General features: G+C 54.2%; 2 protein-coding genes across 22 annotated transcripts in view; one reads left to right on the top strand and one right to left on the bottom strand.

Annotated features, from left to right (window-relative positions):
* The window catches only part of TANC2 (tetratricopeptide repeat, ankyrin repeat and coiled-coil containing 2), a 157,589-nt gene extending 144,973 nt beyond the window's left edge, over positions 1-12,616 (top strand). For all 16 annotated transcript variants that reach the window (XM_038163435.1, XM_038163438.1, XM_038163443.1 and 13 more), the window contains 3 exons: positions 855-1,001; positions 2,886-2,986; positions 4,956-12,616. In XM_038163435.1, coding sequence (XP_038019363.1) covers positions 855-1,001; positions 2,886-2,986; positions 4,956-6,969 — 2,262 coding nt within the window. In that variant the 3' untranslated portion in view covers positions 6,970-12,616. The remainder of the gene's footprint in view (positions 1-854; positions 1,002-2,885; positions 2,987-4,955) is intronic.
* Positions 12,617-13,022: 406 nt separating this feature from the next.
* On the bottom strand, positions 13,023-17,637 carry LOC119712343 (cytochrome b561). 6 transcript variants are annotated; one of them, XM_038163454.1, is made up of 7 exons: positions 17,463-17,637; positions 16,372-16,548; positions 15,497-15,704; positions 15,220-15,318; positions 14,674-14,777; positions 14,438-14,595; positions 13,023-13,815 (listed from the first exon to the last, which is right to left on the bottom strand). In XM_038163454.1, exons 3-7 carry the CDS (start codon positions 15,696-15,698, stop codon positions 13,614-13,616), a joined length of 765 nt encoding a protein of 254 aa, XP_038019382.1. In that variant the 5' UTR covers positions 15,699-15,704; positions 16,372-16,548; positions 17,463-17,637; the 3' UTR covers positions 13,023-13,613. The 6 variants fall into 6 exon arrangements, with proteins under 6 accessions (XP_038019382.1, XP_038019379.1, XP_038019381.1 ...); XM_038163451.1 differs by having other exon boundaries at positions 15,497-15,830; positions 16,372-16,580; positions 17,463-17,576; XM_038163453.1 differs by having other exon boundaries at positions 13,023-13,812; positions 16,372-16,580; positions 17,463-17,570.
* Positions 17,638-17,889: the final 252 nt, after the last annotated feature.

Consider the following 17,889-nt stretch of genomic DNA (forward strand, 5'->3'; position numbering starts at 1 on the left):
CAGAAAATACAAATGCAAAAATCTGGCATTGTAGTAGGAGTTATCTGCCAGAGATGCATGATACAGCTGAGAAACCTGAGTCTACAAGTTTTTAAAAATCACTGGTTGTAGCTGCAAAATTTATGTCGGGGTGCTGAGGAACTGTGTGTGTCCTAGATCCCATCCTGCCCTCTTTCTCTCACCCTGCCTGTCAGCTGCCCCCCTTCAGGGTGCACATCATCCCATCCCGAAATTAGTTGCCCAAAATAGCAGAGATGAGTCACCTTTGAAGGTGACTGTTGCATACCAATAATTATAAACGGAACCCACTTAACAGACTTAGATGTAGAGTTTTAAGCATCTGAAGTCCAGGGAGGTGAATCTCACCCTGTTTGTCCAAGTTCAGAGCCATGGCAGTGCCGTAACATTTGTCTTTGCTATTGCAGAGGCTTCTCTGAGCCCCAGAGCTCCACCCAAAGTCCCACAATTTGTGTTCCTTCCCCTCCTGGATGTGTATTAAGCTTTGGGTGGAAGGTGTTTTCCAGGAACGGGTAACTGATCACCCAGCTCAAAAGACCATCCAGCCAAGAACCAGATGGAGTTGTATCGAGTTAACACCATTTCTCCACGTTTCCTGCTGTAGCGTGACAGCTCTGTATGAAAGTGGGAGATCTCAACTTGTGCAAGGCATCTGCCTTTCCAGCTCAGATGTTCCCTTGATCAAATGTTCTGCCCTTCTTTTCTAGGAAGGAGCTAAGTAGTGAAGTTGTGCTTCCTTAGCCACCTAAAACATTGGTTGGGCTGGTGAGTGAATTCTCAGCAGGGTGCTACACTCAATCCGAGGGTGAGTTTTGACATGTTTTTCCCTCTAATAGAAAGGTAAAGTGAAGGAGGCTGCCCAGCGCTACCAGTATGCTCTGAAAAAATTCCCCAGAGAAGGGTTTGGAGAAGACCTGAAAACCTTCCGTGAGCTGAAGGTGTCGCTGCTTCTCAACCTGTCCCGGTGTCGAAGGAAAATGAATGTAAGTGTCCCCTCTTTTCATGGCACAGCCCGACAGCTTTGTGCCTCTGCAGAGACGTGTCCACCCCTAACGTGCTTTGGCCTCTCAGATCTCTCCTCTCTGTAACCTGGTTGTCCTTCACAGAGCACTGACATTTCATAATTCCAAAGCAGTAGTGATTTGGTATGTGTTTCAGATGATTAAAAATTCATTGCTGTGTTTATAGCTCTTTGAATTTTTTATTACTCCCTTTTGATGATGATATTCACATCGTCACATGGGGGTGGAGGCATTTTCCAGATTTCTGGGACAGCAGTGAGGAGGAGCCAGGAGATATGCTCCTTTGAATACTAATTAATTTCAAATGAAGGAGCATATGCTTAGGGGGTTAGCACTTCCCCAGGGCAGTGACTCATCCAGAAACACCTCCACAAGACTCCTCCTCAGCCCAGAACTTCCAGATCCCTGTCACTCTCCCCACTGCAATCTGGCAGCATCCAGCAACCAGCTCGTGCAGATGCCTGTTCTGCCCCCCTTCTCTGATTTGGAGGGCAGGGACTTTCACTTCCACAAATTAAAGTCCCCATAAGCTCAAAAAGTGACATAGCTGAGGTCATGAGCCAGCTGAGGTTACACTGGAGGGGAAGGAGCTTTTGGGACACTATTTTTTTTTTTTTTTTTTTTTTTCCCTGTGAGGAAGAAAGATGGAAAACAAGGGGAGTAAAATCTTAATGCTGGTGAACAAACAAAGTGTGAAGCTTCTCTGTAAATCAGCCAATTCACAGCTAATCAATTCCAGCTCTTGTCCTGTGCTTTGAGGACAAGATTTTTGGCAATGCCAGGTTTTGTGATAGAAACTATTTTAGAGGGTTGTAATTGCTCCTGCAGGTCTGCAGGTTTTTTTTGCACCTATAGATGAGACCATAAAGATACCTGTCTCATGACTGCATTCCCAATTCAGTTTGTTGGACAGTAACTGCTACTGCAGGTACAAACAGAGTGTAAGGTTCCCCAGGCAGGGCATGCCCATAGCAAGAGTTGGCCTCACAAGTTTTTGAACAAATCAGGAGCAGCACCATTCAGTCCTTTCTCCCAGAGCTGCTCAGGTCATAGCCCAGTGCAGCAATCCAAAGCAATGTTTGGCTGTGAAATGGAATCCTCCCCACTAGGAGGAGTTCTCTTTCACAAGTGCTGAGCTTAGTGGGCCATGAAGCATTCAGAGCAAGGCAGGGGAGGGTGGTGACAGGGTCTGAACCAGAGCTGATAACCTGGTCTCATGGCACTGCCCCTGGAAAGCACCCAGAGCAGTCCCATCCCACACTGTCACCCTCTCCCTGCTCCCAAGCTATCCTCCCAGGTGAGCTGTCGTGGAGAATGAGGAGCAGTGGGGTTCATAGGAGACCTTTGCCAGGCAAGTCCTGTTTGCACCTAATGCAGCCCTGTCCTTCACAGGAAATTTTCTTCAGTCCCTCAAAGAATGTCAGTCTGCTCAGGGAAGCAGAAGGGCATGGGAAAGGTTTCCCATGGCTTTCAACCATGGAAAAACATTATTCATGAGATAAAATTCCAGCCTCTGCAAGACCAGATGTTTCCTCAAGACTGTAGGTTGTTGGAGAGGGATTTACATGCACATGTTGGGGACACAGTGAGGCTTGCTGGCCTCTGTGGGTGATGACAGCAACTTGGGTTAACAAGGCCTGAGTCTTTGGAAATGCCATCATAGCTCCCTGTCTATAAATGATGCTGAATCCACGTAAAATATTCCAAAACCATCACGTTTTCCATGCAATATGAAAAAAAAAAGTCCATACTATCCATACTAAGTTTGTTTTCTTCCGTGCTGTATGTATTTTTTTATTTCTGAATTTATTCAGTTACTTACCTGCACACCTATTCAAATGACAGGATTTTGGAATGGCAGAGGAATTTGCCACTAAAGCACTGGAGCTGAAACCGAAGTCTTACGAAGCTTACTATGCAAGAGCAAGGGCCAAACGCAGCAGCAGGTGAGGAGGGGCAGAGAGAGGGTGTGAGGGGCCAGGCTCTGTGAGCCTGTCACATCAAGTGTGGGCACCCACCCTGCAGAGCCAGGCAGTGCCCCCGTGGGAAGAAATGGCCAAGGAAAGCTCATTAGTGAGATCACAATCATCCTGAAGTCCAAAGTAGTGCCCTCCCTCATTTGGTGATTTCTGAGTCCAAATGTTTTGGGAGGTTTGTCTTAGCAGAGCTTTGTCTGGACATCTTACAGCACTGGAGAGCTGTGCACCAAAGTGGGGTGTTCTTCTTCAATGTACACTTCAGTTTGACCACAGCTTGGACTCAAAGCAGAATATGACTCATGGCCTGTGTTGTACAAGGGGGAAAACTCATTCATCACAGTGGTCTCCTGTAGCCTTAAAATCTGTGTGTCTCTGTCCTGCAGCCCTTTCTGTCCAGCAGATCTGCTGACCAGCTGGGCAATGGCTGCAGGCAGGCACTGGCCAGGGAGCCTCCAGCCAGAACTTGTGCCCAGTGCACTGCAGCCAGCTCCTGGAGAGCTGCAGCACAGGGATCTCCCTGTTCACCTACCTCCCTGAAGGCTAAAAGATGTGAGATTAGATCCATTTGCCATTCCTAATGAGCAGCAGGGCTGCTTGGGAGTCCTGTTCTCAAGGACTGGGCACCCTGCCACTGCATCTCTGTTTAATTGGCAGCCACAATGTCTCACGTAGCAGCACAGGTATGGGAGCCCCTCTGTGCAAACATCCCAGCTCAGCAAACACCACCAGTGTGTGACATTCCATGCTGGAGGCAAGTGTGGAACTGGGCCCCTGGCCCAGGTGGTCCAGGTCCACCAGATCATGATGTGGGAGGTGAAGGTGTAACCTTCTGTTCCACAGAGCAGCCCTGCTAGCTGAGCTGTACACACACCGAATGCCTTTCCTTTAATGGTTTCCTCTCCATTGTTCCCATAACATTAAGAGGAACCTTAAGACCCATGTCCTTTTCAGATGATATCAGCCTCCCACATGCCAGTGTCCTTTTCTCCCCGGGTCTCTCCAACAGAAACTGTCACCACTTTGGCTTTACTTCTTCCTGTCCCAGTCTCTGCCCAGCAGCACCCTTAGGGTCACACAGCTGGTAGAAGAGGAGGCCTTTCCTTATTCCTGATCTTCAGTGGCTTGTAGAGAAGATTAGGCCGGTGTTGGGAGGTGCTGAGGAGATCACAGATGGGAGCTTTTCCCCCATCTGGGTGGGTTTTCCCAGATCACAGTCATGCTCAAACACATAGTTTTGCTCCAGAGTGAACAGTGTCCCTGTAAATGACAGCCCCCTTCCCAAACCCCCACTTCCCTGTTACACCTCCTAGGCTGGCCTTTCCCTCACAAAAGCTTCCCTGGGCTCTCAGCCTCTGGCACATTGCTTGATTGCTTCATTCCAAAGAAGTTAGCCAAAATCCACTGCAAAATTGGAGAGACAAGCCTTGCCCAGAGCGCTGACCTGTGGGAGCTCCTGAGCTCTGGAGCCAGGCCTGACGCTGTGTGGTCTTGGCATCAGGCAGGAGTTAAATTTTCACTGGCGCAAGTGGTTGTAGCTCTGTCGGAGCTTGTTTACAGCAGTTGGTGAGCTGGGCTTGTGGTGATCAATGTGTTGGTGTCCCCTTCTCTAAAACAGAGGTGAAGCTCATGGTGATGCTAGGGGGAGTAATTAATTAGCCCGTAACGTAAGCTGCAGAGGCAGGAGTGTTTGCTAGTCTGGGTTGTGCCATCTAAGGACTGTGTTCCCTTCTTCTCCAGAATTTTCCCTCTGTTTGGGTAACGTAAATCCAAGGGAGGCCCATAAGGCAGCGTGTGAGAGGTGCAGCAAGCAGTAGCAACCACAGCTCTCTCCCTCAGTAACATGCACAAGCCACTTTATTCCCCAGGAATCTCTGAAAACAGCTCCATCCAAATCCAAAGTACTTCCAGTTCTCATTTCTGTTCCTTTGTCAAGCAGGCAGTTTTCAGCAGCCCTGGAGGACCTGAACGAGGCCATCAAGCTGTGTCCTAACAACCGTGAGATCCAGCGGCTGCTGATGCGGGTGGAGGAGGAGTGCAGGCAGGTGCAGCAGCAGCAGCAGCAGCAACAGCAGCAGCAGCAGCAACAGCAGCAGCAGCAGCAGCAGCAGCAACAGCAGCAGCAGCCATCACCTCCGCTCCCCGTGGAGCCAGAACCCGAAGCCCAGCATGAAGAGCTGTATTCTGTGCAAGATATCTTTGAGGAGGAATACCTCGAGCAGGATGTAGAGAATATTTCCATTGGCTTACAGACAGAGTCCAGGCCAAACCAAGGGCTGCCCATCATCCAGAGCCCACCCCCATCTCCAGCTCACAGGGACTCGGCCTATATTTCCGGCTCACCTCTTGGCTCTCATCAGGTCTTTGATTTCAGGTCCAACAGCTCTGTGGGTTCACCGACCAGGCAGGGCTACCAGTCCACATCTCCTGCTCTGTCTCCAACACACCAAAACTCACATTACAGACCCAGCCCTCCACACACATCCCCAGCTCACCAGGGCTCCACTTACCGCTTCAGCCCCCCTCCCGTGGGAAGCCAGGGGAAGGAGTACCAGAGCCCGCCGCCGTCCCCGCTGCGCAGAGGCCCCCAGTACCGCGCCAGTCCCCCCGCAGAGAGCATGAGCGTCTATCGCTCGCAGTCCGGCTCCCCGGTCCGCTACCAGCAGGAGCCCAGCGGCGTCTCCCAGCTCCCCGGCAGACCCAAGTCTCCGCTGTCCAAGATGACGCAGAGATCCTTCCAGATGCCCCAGCTCCCCGTGGCCGTGCCGCAGCCGGGGCTGAGGCTGCAGCCGGCCAAGGCGCAGATCGTGAGGAGCAATCAGCCCAGCTCCGCCGTCCATTCCAGCACCGTCATCCCAACTGGCGCGTACAGCCAGGTCGCCCACTCGATGGCCAGCAAGTACCAGTCATCATCGGGGGACATGGGGGTCAGCCAGAGCCGCCTGGTCTACCAGGGCTCCATCGGGGGCATCGTGGGTGACAGCAGGCCCGTGCAGCACGTGCAGGCGAGTCTCAGCGCCGGAGCCATCTGTCAGCATGGAGGGCTGGCCAAAGAAGACCTTCCACAGAGACCGTCCTCGGCTTACAGAGGGGGGATGAGGTACAGCCAGACGCCTCAGATTGGGCGAAGCCAGTCCGCCTCCTACTATCCGGTGTGCCACTCCAAACTTGACCTGGAGCGTTCTTCCCTCCCCGCCAACCAGCTGGGCTCTCCAGATGTGTCTCACCTCATAAGAAGGCCCATCACAGTCAATCCCAGCGAAATCAAGCCTCACCCACCGACTCCAAGGCCTCTACTCCACTCTCAGAGCGTTGGCCTCCGCTTCTCCCCTTCCAGCAATAGCATCTCCTCCACCTCCAACCTGACTCCCAACTTTCGCCCCTCTGCTTCGATTCAGCAAATGGAGATTCCCCTCAAGCCAGCCTACGACAGATCGTGCGATGAGCTGTCTCCGGTCTCGCCCACGCAGGGGGGCTACCCCAGCGAGCCAGCCCGTTCCCGGACCACGCCGTTCATGGGAATCATAGATAAAACTGCTCGGACTCAGCAGTACCCCCATCTCCATCAGCAGAACCGGACCTGGGCTGTGTCGTCAGTGGACACTGTCATTAGTCCTACGTCTCCTGGCAATCTGCCCCAGCCGGAATCCTTTAGCCCACCCTCTTCAATCAGCAACATTGCCTTTTATAACAAAACCAACAATGCACAGAATGGCCATTTGCTAGAGGAAGACTATTACAGCCCCCATGGGATGCTGGCCAATGGGTCCCGGGGAGACCTCCTGGAGAGAGTCACCCAAGCCTCCTCATACCCCGACGTCAAGGTGGCAAGGACGCTGCCCGTGGCGCAGGCCTACCAGGATAACCTGTACAGGCAGCTCTCCAGGGACTCCAGGCAAGGGCAGACGTCCCCAATCAAACCAAAGAGACCATTTGTGGAGTCTAATGTGTAAAAGACACTTGTTGGAGTGAGACCCTCATGTTTTCAGCACACACTTCCAAGCTTGATTTCCATGCATACTATTATAATTATTATTATTACTACTATTATTATTTTTATTTCTCTTTGATAGCTACATGATCGAGTTTCTCCGGTACTTTATGTGGTGGTCAGACAGCCATGCACGTGCTCCAGCCCTTTTGTTCCCCAGCTGACTGTGAAGCCAACATCAGCCGAGCCAGTATCATTTGCCCAATTCCAGCAAAGTTCCAACCAGGATATCTTAGTCCATGGTGTGGGGTGGTCCAGAGATATCCCTACGCAGCAGGAGGTAACCAGCTCTTTTTCAAGAGACAATTGCCTTGGATTTAAATTGGTTTCTTTTGTCTCAGTGATCTCTTACTCAACTCTGATGGGAATTCCTAGGGAATTCCACAGGAGCCTTTCCCAAGGCGGCATCCAAGGTCCCCGTGCCAGCCAGGCTGTTTGGCTCTTTGCCACAAAGAGTGGATTACCCTGGGAGATGTGATTTAACACCAGTAGCTATGCACAGCACCCACAATACCCGTTCTGATTCTGCTGGCTTACAGCCCTTTCCTTCCTTATTTAACTCGTCACTGGCCAGAAGGGGTGGGGATCACACAGCACTTTGCTGCTCTCCAAGTACCTGCCAGGTGCCCTCACACTGATTTCTTTGCTCTGGGGCATTTCACAAGCATTGAGGGTGTAAGGTTGGCCCTTCGTTATGTGTTTTAATCAGCCAAGGGAAGCCTCTTGTGCATGAGCTGGGGTTGCACTGACTTCTTCACCCTGTTGGCAGACTTCACCTCCCCCACAGCATTTGCACAGGGCAAGTCAGTGTTGGGGACTTCATCTGGGGGGGATTTATCACTTGCAAGGAAGAGCAAAAATCTGACTTAGGAAATGGTATCCAAAGAGGAAAATTGCAATTTTAATTTTTTTTTCCTACATTTTTTTATGATGAGGATGTAGAACGTGGCATGATGGTCCCAAAAGAGGAAGGGTCCTCCTGCAGCCCCAGGCCTGCAGCATCCCTTCCCTCTGGCTCAGTCCTGGCAGGGAGCAGGGGCTGTAGCAAGGGCTGTGCTCCTCTAAGATTCTCTGTTCCCAAAATCCTGGAAAGGGACACCTGTTCCATATCTGTACATGCTAGAGAGCGTGTGTTGCTTTTTGAGAAGCTGTAGCTCAGAGACACCTATTTATAATTTATTTATGTTATCTATTTCAGGACATTTTCCAGTTCAGGTTGGGTTTTTTCTATTATTTTTGGTTTTGTAATCAAATGCAAGTCACGTGAAAAGCAGAGGCCGGTTCCAAAATCCTTTTTATAGGATTTCCAAAATTTTTTTTCAATTAGTTGCTGAAAATTTCTTTTGAGGTGGGGGGGGGGGAGGACTTCCTTTCCCGATTCCTTTATTGCTGGTGGGTTTGTAATCTGCCTTTTCTGTTCTGAGGGTGAAGGGTGGGATGATGGGAGGGAGAGTGATAACGCTGTAGCTTGTTTTAAAGCAAACTAGTGCCTGTTGCCCAATGCAGAACCTCACTCATATCAACTCTTGGGAGCGATTCAGTGCTGAGCAGGGGAGCGATACCTCCAAAGGGCTACTGTGAATCGATTGCAAGACTTCTTGAACCAAATCACGGGCTCCAACCTCTGCTGGTGTGAGTGAGCATATCCCAGCAACACATCGCTGCAGCTGCACCACTTCACACCAGCTCAGGACAGGGTCTGGAGCTCTTGAAGCAAACCCTGGCTTTGATAGGGCATTTTTTTCCCCCTGTGTGTTGCTCAGCACATCTCATTGCTATTTCATTGCCTAACTTGCTCAGAGCAAGCTGGGACATGCACACCTAGGGCCAGGGGAGGCTTGTGTCTCATGTGAGAGCATTTGGAAGGGGGGGTTGCTCTGAGTTTTGGCGGTTTTGGGACGCCCCGGGGGCCATTTGGTCTTTGTCAAAGCCAGTATTTGGATTGAGGTTGGTGTTTTCTTCCTTGAGGTGCAACCCAGTGCTGATTCTGCTTTATGCCAGAGCTCTGTAAAATGGTGGGCTGGCTGGGACCCTTTCAATGGGTTGGGTACCCCGTGGGGACACCCAGGTCTGTGCATGGTTTCTCTCCTTGCCAATGGGGTGTGATGGTTTTCTTTCTTCCTCTCATTTCTGAAATGACGTGCTCTGTATTGTAAGGAATAACTGATTTCTCCTCTGCAAACCACGTGCCCATAGCTGGGAGACATATCCTGGGTCTGGAGCAGCATCAGTCACTTTGCTTAGTGCCTCCCATCCTCCAGCTTTCTGCCCGAGTGAGTGGCTTCCTACCTTTAGTTGCTTCTTTGAAAGGAAAAAGGAGCCCAGTCCAGCCCTGTCGCTGTGCTGTCCGGCCCAGTGAGACACGCCGCGGCCGCGGGTGCTCCTCTCCCCTGCCACGCCAGCAGGGTCCAGGGGCAGTGACAGGAGAACTGCCCCTGCTCTGCTTCCACCACTCACTGCCTTGTGCTCCCAGTGCTGCCCTTCAGAACATCCCCCCACAGCACTCCTGTAACTTCCCAGTTTCTGGAGATGTTTTTAGGGAAAAGAAAACAGCTCACGCTTTTAACACAGCCACAAAGCTGAAGAAGGCTTGGAACACTGCAGCATGCAGGTTTTGTCACGATTCCACGTGTTCCGTTTTCCACGGGATTCTTGCACTAATGGTTTTCCATCTGTTCTCTCTGTAAATGGGTGCACTTTACTGTTTGAATTTGTTACTATGATAAATACTGGATATTTAAGCGTGAGTAGTGTCTTCATTAGAAAAATAGCAAAACAGCTCATGTCTCTTAGTGTATTTTTCAAAAAAAAAAAAAAAACAGAAGAGAAAAGAAGCAAAGCAATGAATCATAACATTTATAGCACAAGAACTGACTCCTGTATATAAGCATCAACAGATTGAGTAATTTTTGAATACAAAATTATTTCCAGTGGTTTTAAAGCACTTCCCTGGCAATTCTCTTAGGGACACGTGAGGCAGGATGGCTGCTGTGGTCACCAGGTGGGTAAGAAGCACATTTCTTCCTGGAAAAGCTGTTCTTGCTCAATCCCCTACGTCTTCAAAGTCATGATTTGGTCTTTGCATGAGGAGAAGCAGAGGTCATTCTGTGTTGTGCTGGCATGGCCCCATTGTGCTTGGGGGAGCACAAGGTCAGATCTCATCCTGAGGGCCTTTCATCCTCTACTCTTAGATCTGGGTCTGACAGGATCAGGCCACACTGTGGGATCACACTCAGTTTCAGACATTGAGCTGTCCTGTACGTCTGTGCTGTGTATTTAATTACTTTTTTGAGTAATTAAGATGCAGGTCAATGCTGCCAGCTGGTGCTTTCATGCCCTCCTGACTGCAGTGGTACCACTGGCAAGCCCCATCTTCGAGCAAGCAGGATTTTGGGTCCGCCAAGTAAAGCAGGTTCTTGATGACATTGAAACCCCAGTTTTCATTCTTGGGGTACGGGCAGAAGGCAGTGCCAAAAGTGACGCTGAAGCTGACCCCTTTCTTTAGCCAACCTTCCCACCAGGTGTCTCTCATCCTCACCTGTGGCTGCTTTGAGACCCAGGTGCGCTGCCACAGAGCTGGAATCTTCTCTCCCAGCGTCAGGTGTGGGTGTCTGCCCCATCCCTCAGTGGGGGTTCTTTGGCTCTCACTTTTCTGCCAGGTCAGGAGGATGCTGTGGTCCCAGGGGAGTGGACACCCACATGGTGGGGGGCTCTGCAGGATCCCACCAGCCAGGCTGGGAGTGGCATCAGAGGGCTTTGGACATAGTCTTGAGTGGGCGTCAAAGTGCTTAGGAAAAGGAGGGTTTCACAAAGATGGGTCCTTTGAGATTGTCTCCGAAGGAGGTCCAGCCTGAGCTGCCTTCTCTGTGTCACTGTTTGGGAGGACTGTGATTGTTCCAACAATCTGAGATGTGCGTCTGTCCATCTGTCTGTCTGCTGTGGCACCAGTGCCCAGCTCAGTCTGCCTGGGCGCTGAACTTTTTTTGGTTATTTTTCTTTAACCTGGCCGTGAAGAAAACCGTGTGGCTGGCGTGAACGGGTGAGCGCGCGCGTGCCCAACACCGCAGTCACGCTGGGACTGGGTCTGCAACCAGGGTGGGTGGCAAACTGGGAGCGGCCTCGGTCTCCTTTGCAAAGGTTGCTGTGTATTCAGGGTTACCCAGGAGAAGTTTAGCTAAAACCCGAAGTGCCAGCTCTGCCTTATCTAGAGAACCAAGCAAGCCAGCGTGCCTGCTCGTCCTCCGCCTTGCTCGCCCGCGGGGGTCCATAGTGCGCTGCCGCCAGCTCCTTGGTGGTTGTGCTCTTGGGAATTCAAGGTAACTCTTCTACTGGTTTATCAGCCTTTACCCAAGGGCTTAGGGAAAGAGCTGCTGTACCTGCTGGGACCTCTGCAAATCAAAGCCTTCGCCCCATGCCGGCTGCACCTCGCAGGCTGGTGGAGGGTGTGCTGGACACAAAGCACAATGGTTGAAAGTGAATCTGCGTTTTTTTTCAGCTTTATGTGAATAATTGCTGGATTTTCATTCAATCAAACTCTTTTTTCTAATATAAACCACTAAGGGCTCAATTCTTTAGCAAGATGCATTCGTGTCCAACTCTTGACTCTACAGCTGGATCTCACCAAACTGGTACAGACTGACCCAGGAGGTCACAGCGAGCGCGGCTGTCGCGGGGAAAGCCAGCAGACACCCAGCCCACCAGCTGTGTCCTTCCTCCTGCTTGTTTTCTAGCTGTCACAGTACTGGGGAGTCAGCAGCCGGGTCCCATCTGATGGGATCACACCCTGTGGCTGTGAACACAGAGGGCTGCTTTGCTAAAAGACTTCGTCCCTTTGGGAGATGCCGTCCAGGGACGGCGGGGGGGAGGCAGGTCAGGGTTGGAATGGGTAGGTGGGAAAGCCTCGTGCCCATAGAGCTGGGTCCCCATAGGTCTGCCTCGCTGTGCACTGCTCAGCCAGCCACTGAGAGCAGCACTGTGTGCTACGTAAAGCGCATTGTGTTGCTACCCTGATAAGCCAGAGACTGGTGTGGACTCTGCCAGTACTGCCGGGCTCATCCCTGTCCAGCCTTTTCTTTGCCATAGTGTTGCATTCAGCGTTCCATCTCCTTTCTGTCTTCACATCCAAGAGGATCTGAGTTGGGTACAAACACGTCCACTACACCTGCCTTGTGCTTTGTACAACTGCCTGGTTGCCATCCTCTGAGACACTTGCTGGGAAGATCTTTAAGACACTTAAATTTTCCTTTAGCTTTTCTATAATTCAGATGTAAAGGACTTTCTCTCTGTACAGTATATTATCCAATGCATGTTCTGTTCTCTCTGATATATTGAACACCACACAGTTGTGATATTGTGCAGTGGGAAGAGCAGCCCCTGCCAACAGCAGAGGCCTTCGCCTCTCATCTCTAAGGAAAGAAGAAAACATATTTTTTCCTTTGCTGTATTTGCTTGAGCAGAGTTTTCTTGTCTGTACATGTGAGCTGTGAGATAGATGTGAAAAGTTCAAAAGAATGCATTTCCCCCCCCAATGTATACAGATTGTAATCTGTACAATGAAAACTGTATGTATGAAAAAATGTACCTATTTATAAATGGTTAACACTTGGAAATGGTGTCTGGGCTGCTGTTTTTCCCACGCTGGGGTCAGTGTTCTGATGCTTCTCGGTGTGGAAGTGATGGTGTGGGAGTTGGGTCTCACAGTCACTGCATGGGGGTGGCAGCAGAGACTTGGGAAGCACCAGGAGAGGGAGGTGACGGAGGCAGGGCTACTGCTGCCGCCAGCAAAAGGCAAATAATGGTATTGTGGATAATAATTATAACACCCAGTGCGTGGCCAGACCCTGGAGATGTGCCCATGGGGTTCCTCACACAGCTGCCACTGAGGTCTGCAGCGCTGGACAGGACAGTCCCACCCCTAACACCCACCCAGGCAGTTCCTCTCCAGCTGCCCTCGGCGTGTGGGAGCTCGAGGATACCCCAAAACTCATCTGAGGGGGCAGAGTCAGGAGGACAGGGTTAGCTGCAAACATTTATTAGGTCAGGAGCATCCACTGAGCAAGCACATCATGCGTGGGGAGAAAACACTTCAGACACGAAGCTGCTGAACCTGCACAGGCATAGGGTCACTCTGAGCCCCCAGGGAGCCCTTTAGGGGAGCATCCCCCTGCCGTGGCTATGGGTACAGGGCTGCCGGTGAGTGGGACATCCCAGTGCTGGCAAACATCCCCTCTGCCCGTCAGCACTGGGAACAGCCTGCAGGCTTTGGCCCCCAGTGCAGAAATCTCTGCTCCCACTCTGTCCCCAGAGCAGGGAAGAGGAAGAGCCTGGAGACCCCTCTCCTGTGCCCCTGCCAGCCCCTGCCCTGCTCACAGCACTGCCATTCCCACAGGGCTGGGACGGGTTTGGGGTCACCAGGGCCTGCACAGGGCAGAGCTTAGGACGATTAAGGCCAAGCCAAGCTGAGTCCAGCATTGCACCAAGCATGTCCTTCCCCAGCTGTCCTCGTCACCCTGGGCTGGGCAGAGATGCAAACCACCAGGGACAGGGTGCACAGGAACATTTCAGACATCACAAGAAGCCCATGCTGGAGACCAGGAGCTGCAGATGTCACTGGCTGCCACCACCAGGGCTCTCTCCTTCTGTCAGGGTCTTGAAGTCCATGGACAGGGCCAGCTCCTCTGCCAGTGGTGGGCGCTTCCACTCCTCCCGTGTCAGCACGTAGCCTACCACCAGCCCAAAGGCCACCAGCAGCACCCCCAGGGTGTTGGCCAGGATGCCCTCAGGCACAAAGTGGCTGTAGGAATCACTGCTGGCATAGAGAGGGATGCTCAAGCCTTGAGGGATGGGTGATCCATCCCTATCCTGGCTGGGACCCCCTCCTCATCCTCATCCCCATCCTCATCCTTCAGGCACACACCATGGGGAAGGTCCCTTCCCCAAATCAGAGCAAGAGAGGAGTGCTGGTGGTTTGCTCACTTTTGGGAGAGACCCTTGGTGACAGCAGATTAAACTGGTGGCACAGTCCTGTGCTGGGGCTATAGGCAGCCCAGTACCCTCCCTGCTGGAGGCAAGTGGCTCCTGGGGTGCCCCATAGCCCTGTCCCCACAGTGCTGGGGCTGGGGGTGACCCCAGTGTGCAGCTGGGGTCATCACTGTGTCCTCCAGCTGCAGGAGCAGAGGTCTCAGGTGCGAGTCCCTGAGTGGTTCTGCAAACACCTATACGCAGGGAAGTGGCAGGGGGCATTTTATCCACATTCCCAAAGAAAGCTGTTGCAGGATCCAGCCCCTTGTTGAACTTCATCTGGTGACTCAGCAGCAGCAGAAAGAAAGGCCTCGAGGGGAGATTGAAGAGCCACAGATCGAGCAGGGACAGGGGCATCCCTCTGCTGGAGGTCTGGGGGGCCACCCCCTCACCCCGGTTCAGTCACCCACCTGATGTTGAAGAGGAGCATCTCAGTAATGCCCAGCAAGCAGGAGGTGATGGAGAGGATGAAGAGGGTGATGCCAAAGAAGATGTGCTGGGGCTTGTACCACCCTCTCAGTGAGAAGGAGGCACCGGGGAACAGAAAGAAACCACAGCCCAGGAACCACTGTGGGGACACAGGGATGTCACAGGCGCTGCAGAGCCCCTTCCCTGCTGGGGGGGCCAGGGGCTTCCCCCTCCTCACCTGCAGGAGGTAGAGCACGAAGGTGGCCATCCCACACCAGGAGTGCAGGCTGTACATGTCAGGGATGCCCTTGGTCCGGTGTGACTCGAAGACAGCAATGATGCCTGTGGAGAGGAGCCTGTCACCAGCAGGGCTGATCCTGCCCAGCCCACCTCTCCCAGCCCATCCCATCAATCCCATCCCATCAATCCCATCCCATCCCATCCCATCCCATCCCATCCCATCCCATCCCATCCCATCCCATCCCAGTCCATCCTATCCCATCCCATCCCATCCCATCCCATCAATCCCATCCCAGCCCAGCCCAGCCCACCTCTCCCATCAATCCCATCCCATCCCATCCCATCCCATCCATCCCATCCCATCCCATCCCATCCCATCAATCCCATCCCATCCCCCATCCCATCCCATCCCATCCCATCCCATCCCATCCCATCCCATCCCATCCCATCAATCCCATCCCATCCCATCCCATCCCATCCCATCCCATCCCATCCCATCCCATCCCATCCCATCAATCCCAGCCCAGCCCAGCCCAGCTCTCACCCACGAGGGCGATGACCAGGGCCAGGCCGTGCAGCAGCGCGTGCAGCGCCTTGGTGGAGCGCTTGGCTTCGTGCCTGAACACCCGGTACACCAGGAGAGCTGCACAGAGAGGCCACCTGAGCATCCCCAGGGCTCACCCAGCACCGCCCAGGGGTGCCGGTGCACCTTCCCCGTGTCTTTGGTCCCCGCCGTGTCCCCTTCACCCCCTGCCTGGCCGCAGCTCCGGGCTTTGGGGGCTGCAGCCGGGGCAGGGCGCGTGTCCCACGGTCCTGCTCACCGTCACCCTGGAGGAACACCATGGCCAGCACCATGCACAGGGGGTGGGCGTTGAACTGCAGGGGGCTGTGCCAGCCCACGCCGCCCCGGTAGCGGCCCAGCCAGGCCCCTGTGGTGCCCAGGAGCGTCAGGCCCAGCAGCTGCGACACGGCCACGTACGCCGAGAGCCCGCTGGGGCTGGGGGGCGGCGGCGCCCCGTCCATGGCAGCCTGCAGGGACAGAGAGGAGGGGGCAGCCAAGCCACGGTGGCCCCAAGCGACGGCAGGTCCCGGCTGGCCGAAGCTGGGGTAAGGTCCTGCTCCGAGCAGCGTCCGTCAGCTCTGCTCCACCCTCACCTGCCACGGAGCCGGACGCTTCCTGCTCTCGCTGCGTCACCCACACCTGGAGGTGGCTCCCGGCCGCCACGGCACACCCATCCCCGTCAGCTCTGCACCTCCTGCCTGCTCCTGTCCTTCTTCCCAACCCTCCTGCCCCTGCCTTTGCACTGCGTGCCTCATTCCTCCTGCCCCAGCCCTCCTGCAACCACCGCCCCTCCATCCGTACCCCTCCATCCGTACCACTCCATCCTTGTCCTTCTGTGCCTGTCCTGCCTGTTCCTGCCTCCATCCTTTTCATCCCCCATCCCTCCAGCCCCATCCCTCCCACTCCATGCTCGTTCCATGTCCCACCTTTACCCCCTCCCCAGACCCCCACAACAAGCCCCAAAGCCTGAGAGGAAGGAAGTGCAGGGGTAAGCAAGGGACCCCCTCCACGGTAAAAGCAATGGCCCCTGGGGACACGGGGCTGAGTGAACATCTGTGCTGGGGGGGGACAAACACATGGTGTCACGCAACCACACCTACACCAGAGACCCTTCCCATGGCCCCCACAACTCACCTGTGCTGTGCTTCGTGCTGGGTTGTCCCTCAGTGGATCAGAGACACCTCCACCACTGTCACAGCCACTTCTCGTCTTCCCTGGCACCCAGAGCCAGCAGGTCCTTGTCCCCAGGTCCGACGTCCCCTCTCTGCCCTGGTCCCTCTGCACTGCCTCTGGGGAGGAGCCCCCTGCCAGCTGTGGCAGACAAACCCAAGATGCTGCCAGGACTGGGGGAGCGTGGAGAGGGGGAAACGCATTAAGACCACGCACACACTTTATTCCCAGCCACCTTTATTGGATCAGCCAGATAAGTGGGTTAAGGGAATTGGTTTATCCCATTAAGTTGCACTGCAAAGGCCGCCTGTGTCCAGCCTCACTGCCTGGGGCCATGGGGTGCTCTGGGATGGGCAGGGGGACCAGGCTGGGGGGGGACAGCGAGAGGCACCGGCTCCCCCATATCACAACAGCCTCCCCCAAACTCTCGTCACACCGAGGGGCTGCTGGCACATCTGGGGGTTGCAGATGGGGACCCATGTGGCCCTGCCCTGCCCTCCCAGCAGATGCAAGCATCTGGCCCTGCTGGCAGTCACACGGGGCAAACACAGTCCCCAGCAGCACTGAGGATGGAGGGACAGGCAGTGAACACCCCCAGCAGCGGGACACAGGGCGTGCCGGTGGGAGCGGGATATTCTGAGCTGCCCGTTAGCCACCACTGAGTGCTGGGAAAACCGGAGGTGACTGGACCCCTTCCAGGACCTGCCTGCTCCCCTCCCAACCTCTGTCTCCCCCGCAGCCCCAAGCGCATCCGCAGTTCCCCCTTCCCAGGGCAAGCCCAGTGCTCCTTGCTTTTGGCAGGGTGTTTCCTCTGCTTCATCTGCTTAACCCACGTGCCCTGGGCAGGAGGATGCACCTTCCACAGCCCCTCACGGGCTCTCCAAAATGCCAGGGGGGGCTCAGGGACTCTCTCTGCTCTCCACGGGGGCTATGTGCTCATGCAGGGGAGGGGATTCTCTCCAGTTCATAGCCGAGGAGGGTCTGAGTGACGCATTGGAGGGGTTGAAGGCAGGCAGACACCCACACAGCTGCTCCCCCATGTCCCCCAGCCCTACCTGTGGGTGCCGGCTGCTGCTGTCTGTGCCGGGCCCAGCGGTGGCAGTGTCTGAGCAGGGACAGGGCCACCGTTGGCACGGCAACGCAGCGATGACAAAGCGAGGGGGAGCTGCACCCCAGCACGGCTGCAGAGGGAGGGTGTCAGGAGCAGAGGCGGTGGGGGAGAGGGGGATCACCACCAAGTGGGGTCTGTGTGCTCTGGGGACAGTCCCCGAGGAGGTGGCTCACTAACAGAGTGTGTGACACCCCCAACCCAGCTGTTCCAGGCACCCAGCTGAGCCCCTGCGCCCTGTGACACCCCAGCCCCAAACGGGCCAGGATGCACGCCGAGGATTGTCCCCTGCACGCGGGCTTTGTCACCATTTAATTTGTGTTTGGGCCTTGCTGGCTCATCCCCGCGGGCCAGCAGCCCTGGAGTGACATCCT

This window comes from Motacilla alba, chromosome 27 (genome assembly GCF_015832195.1).
Source record: "Motacilla alba alba isolate MOTALB_02 chromosome 27, Motacilla_alba_V1.0_pri, whole genome shotgun sequence".
Classification (NCBI taxonomy): domain Eukaryota; kingdom Metazoa; phylum Chordata; class Aves; order Passeriformes; family Motacillidae; genus Motacilla; species Motacilla alba.

What these genes read in the sequence shown, in the direction of transcription:
- LOC119712343 (XM_038163454.1), bottom strand. Translation starts at nt 15,698, where the DNA reads ATGGACGGGGCGCCGCCGCCCCCCAGCCCCAGCGGGCTCTCGGCGTAC. An exon ending in GGTGTTCCTCCAGGGTGACG is followed by an intron (nt 15,319 to 15,496) that starts GTGAGCAGGACC and finishes CTCTCTGTGCAG; the next exon opens with CTCTCCTGGTGTACCGGGTG. An exon ending in ATGCTCCTCTTCAACATCAG is followed by an intron (nt 13,816 to 14,437) that starts GTGGGTGACTGA and finishes TCTCTATGCCAG; the next exon opens with CAGTGATTCCTACAGCCACT.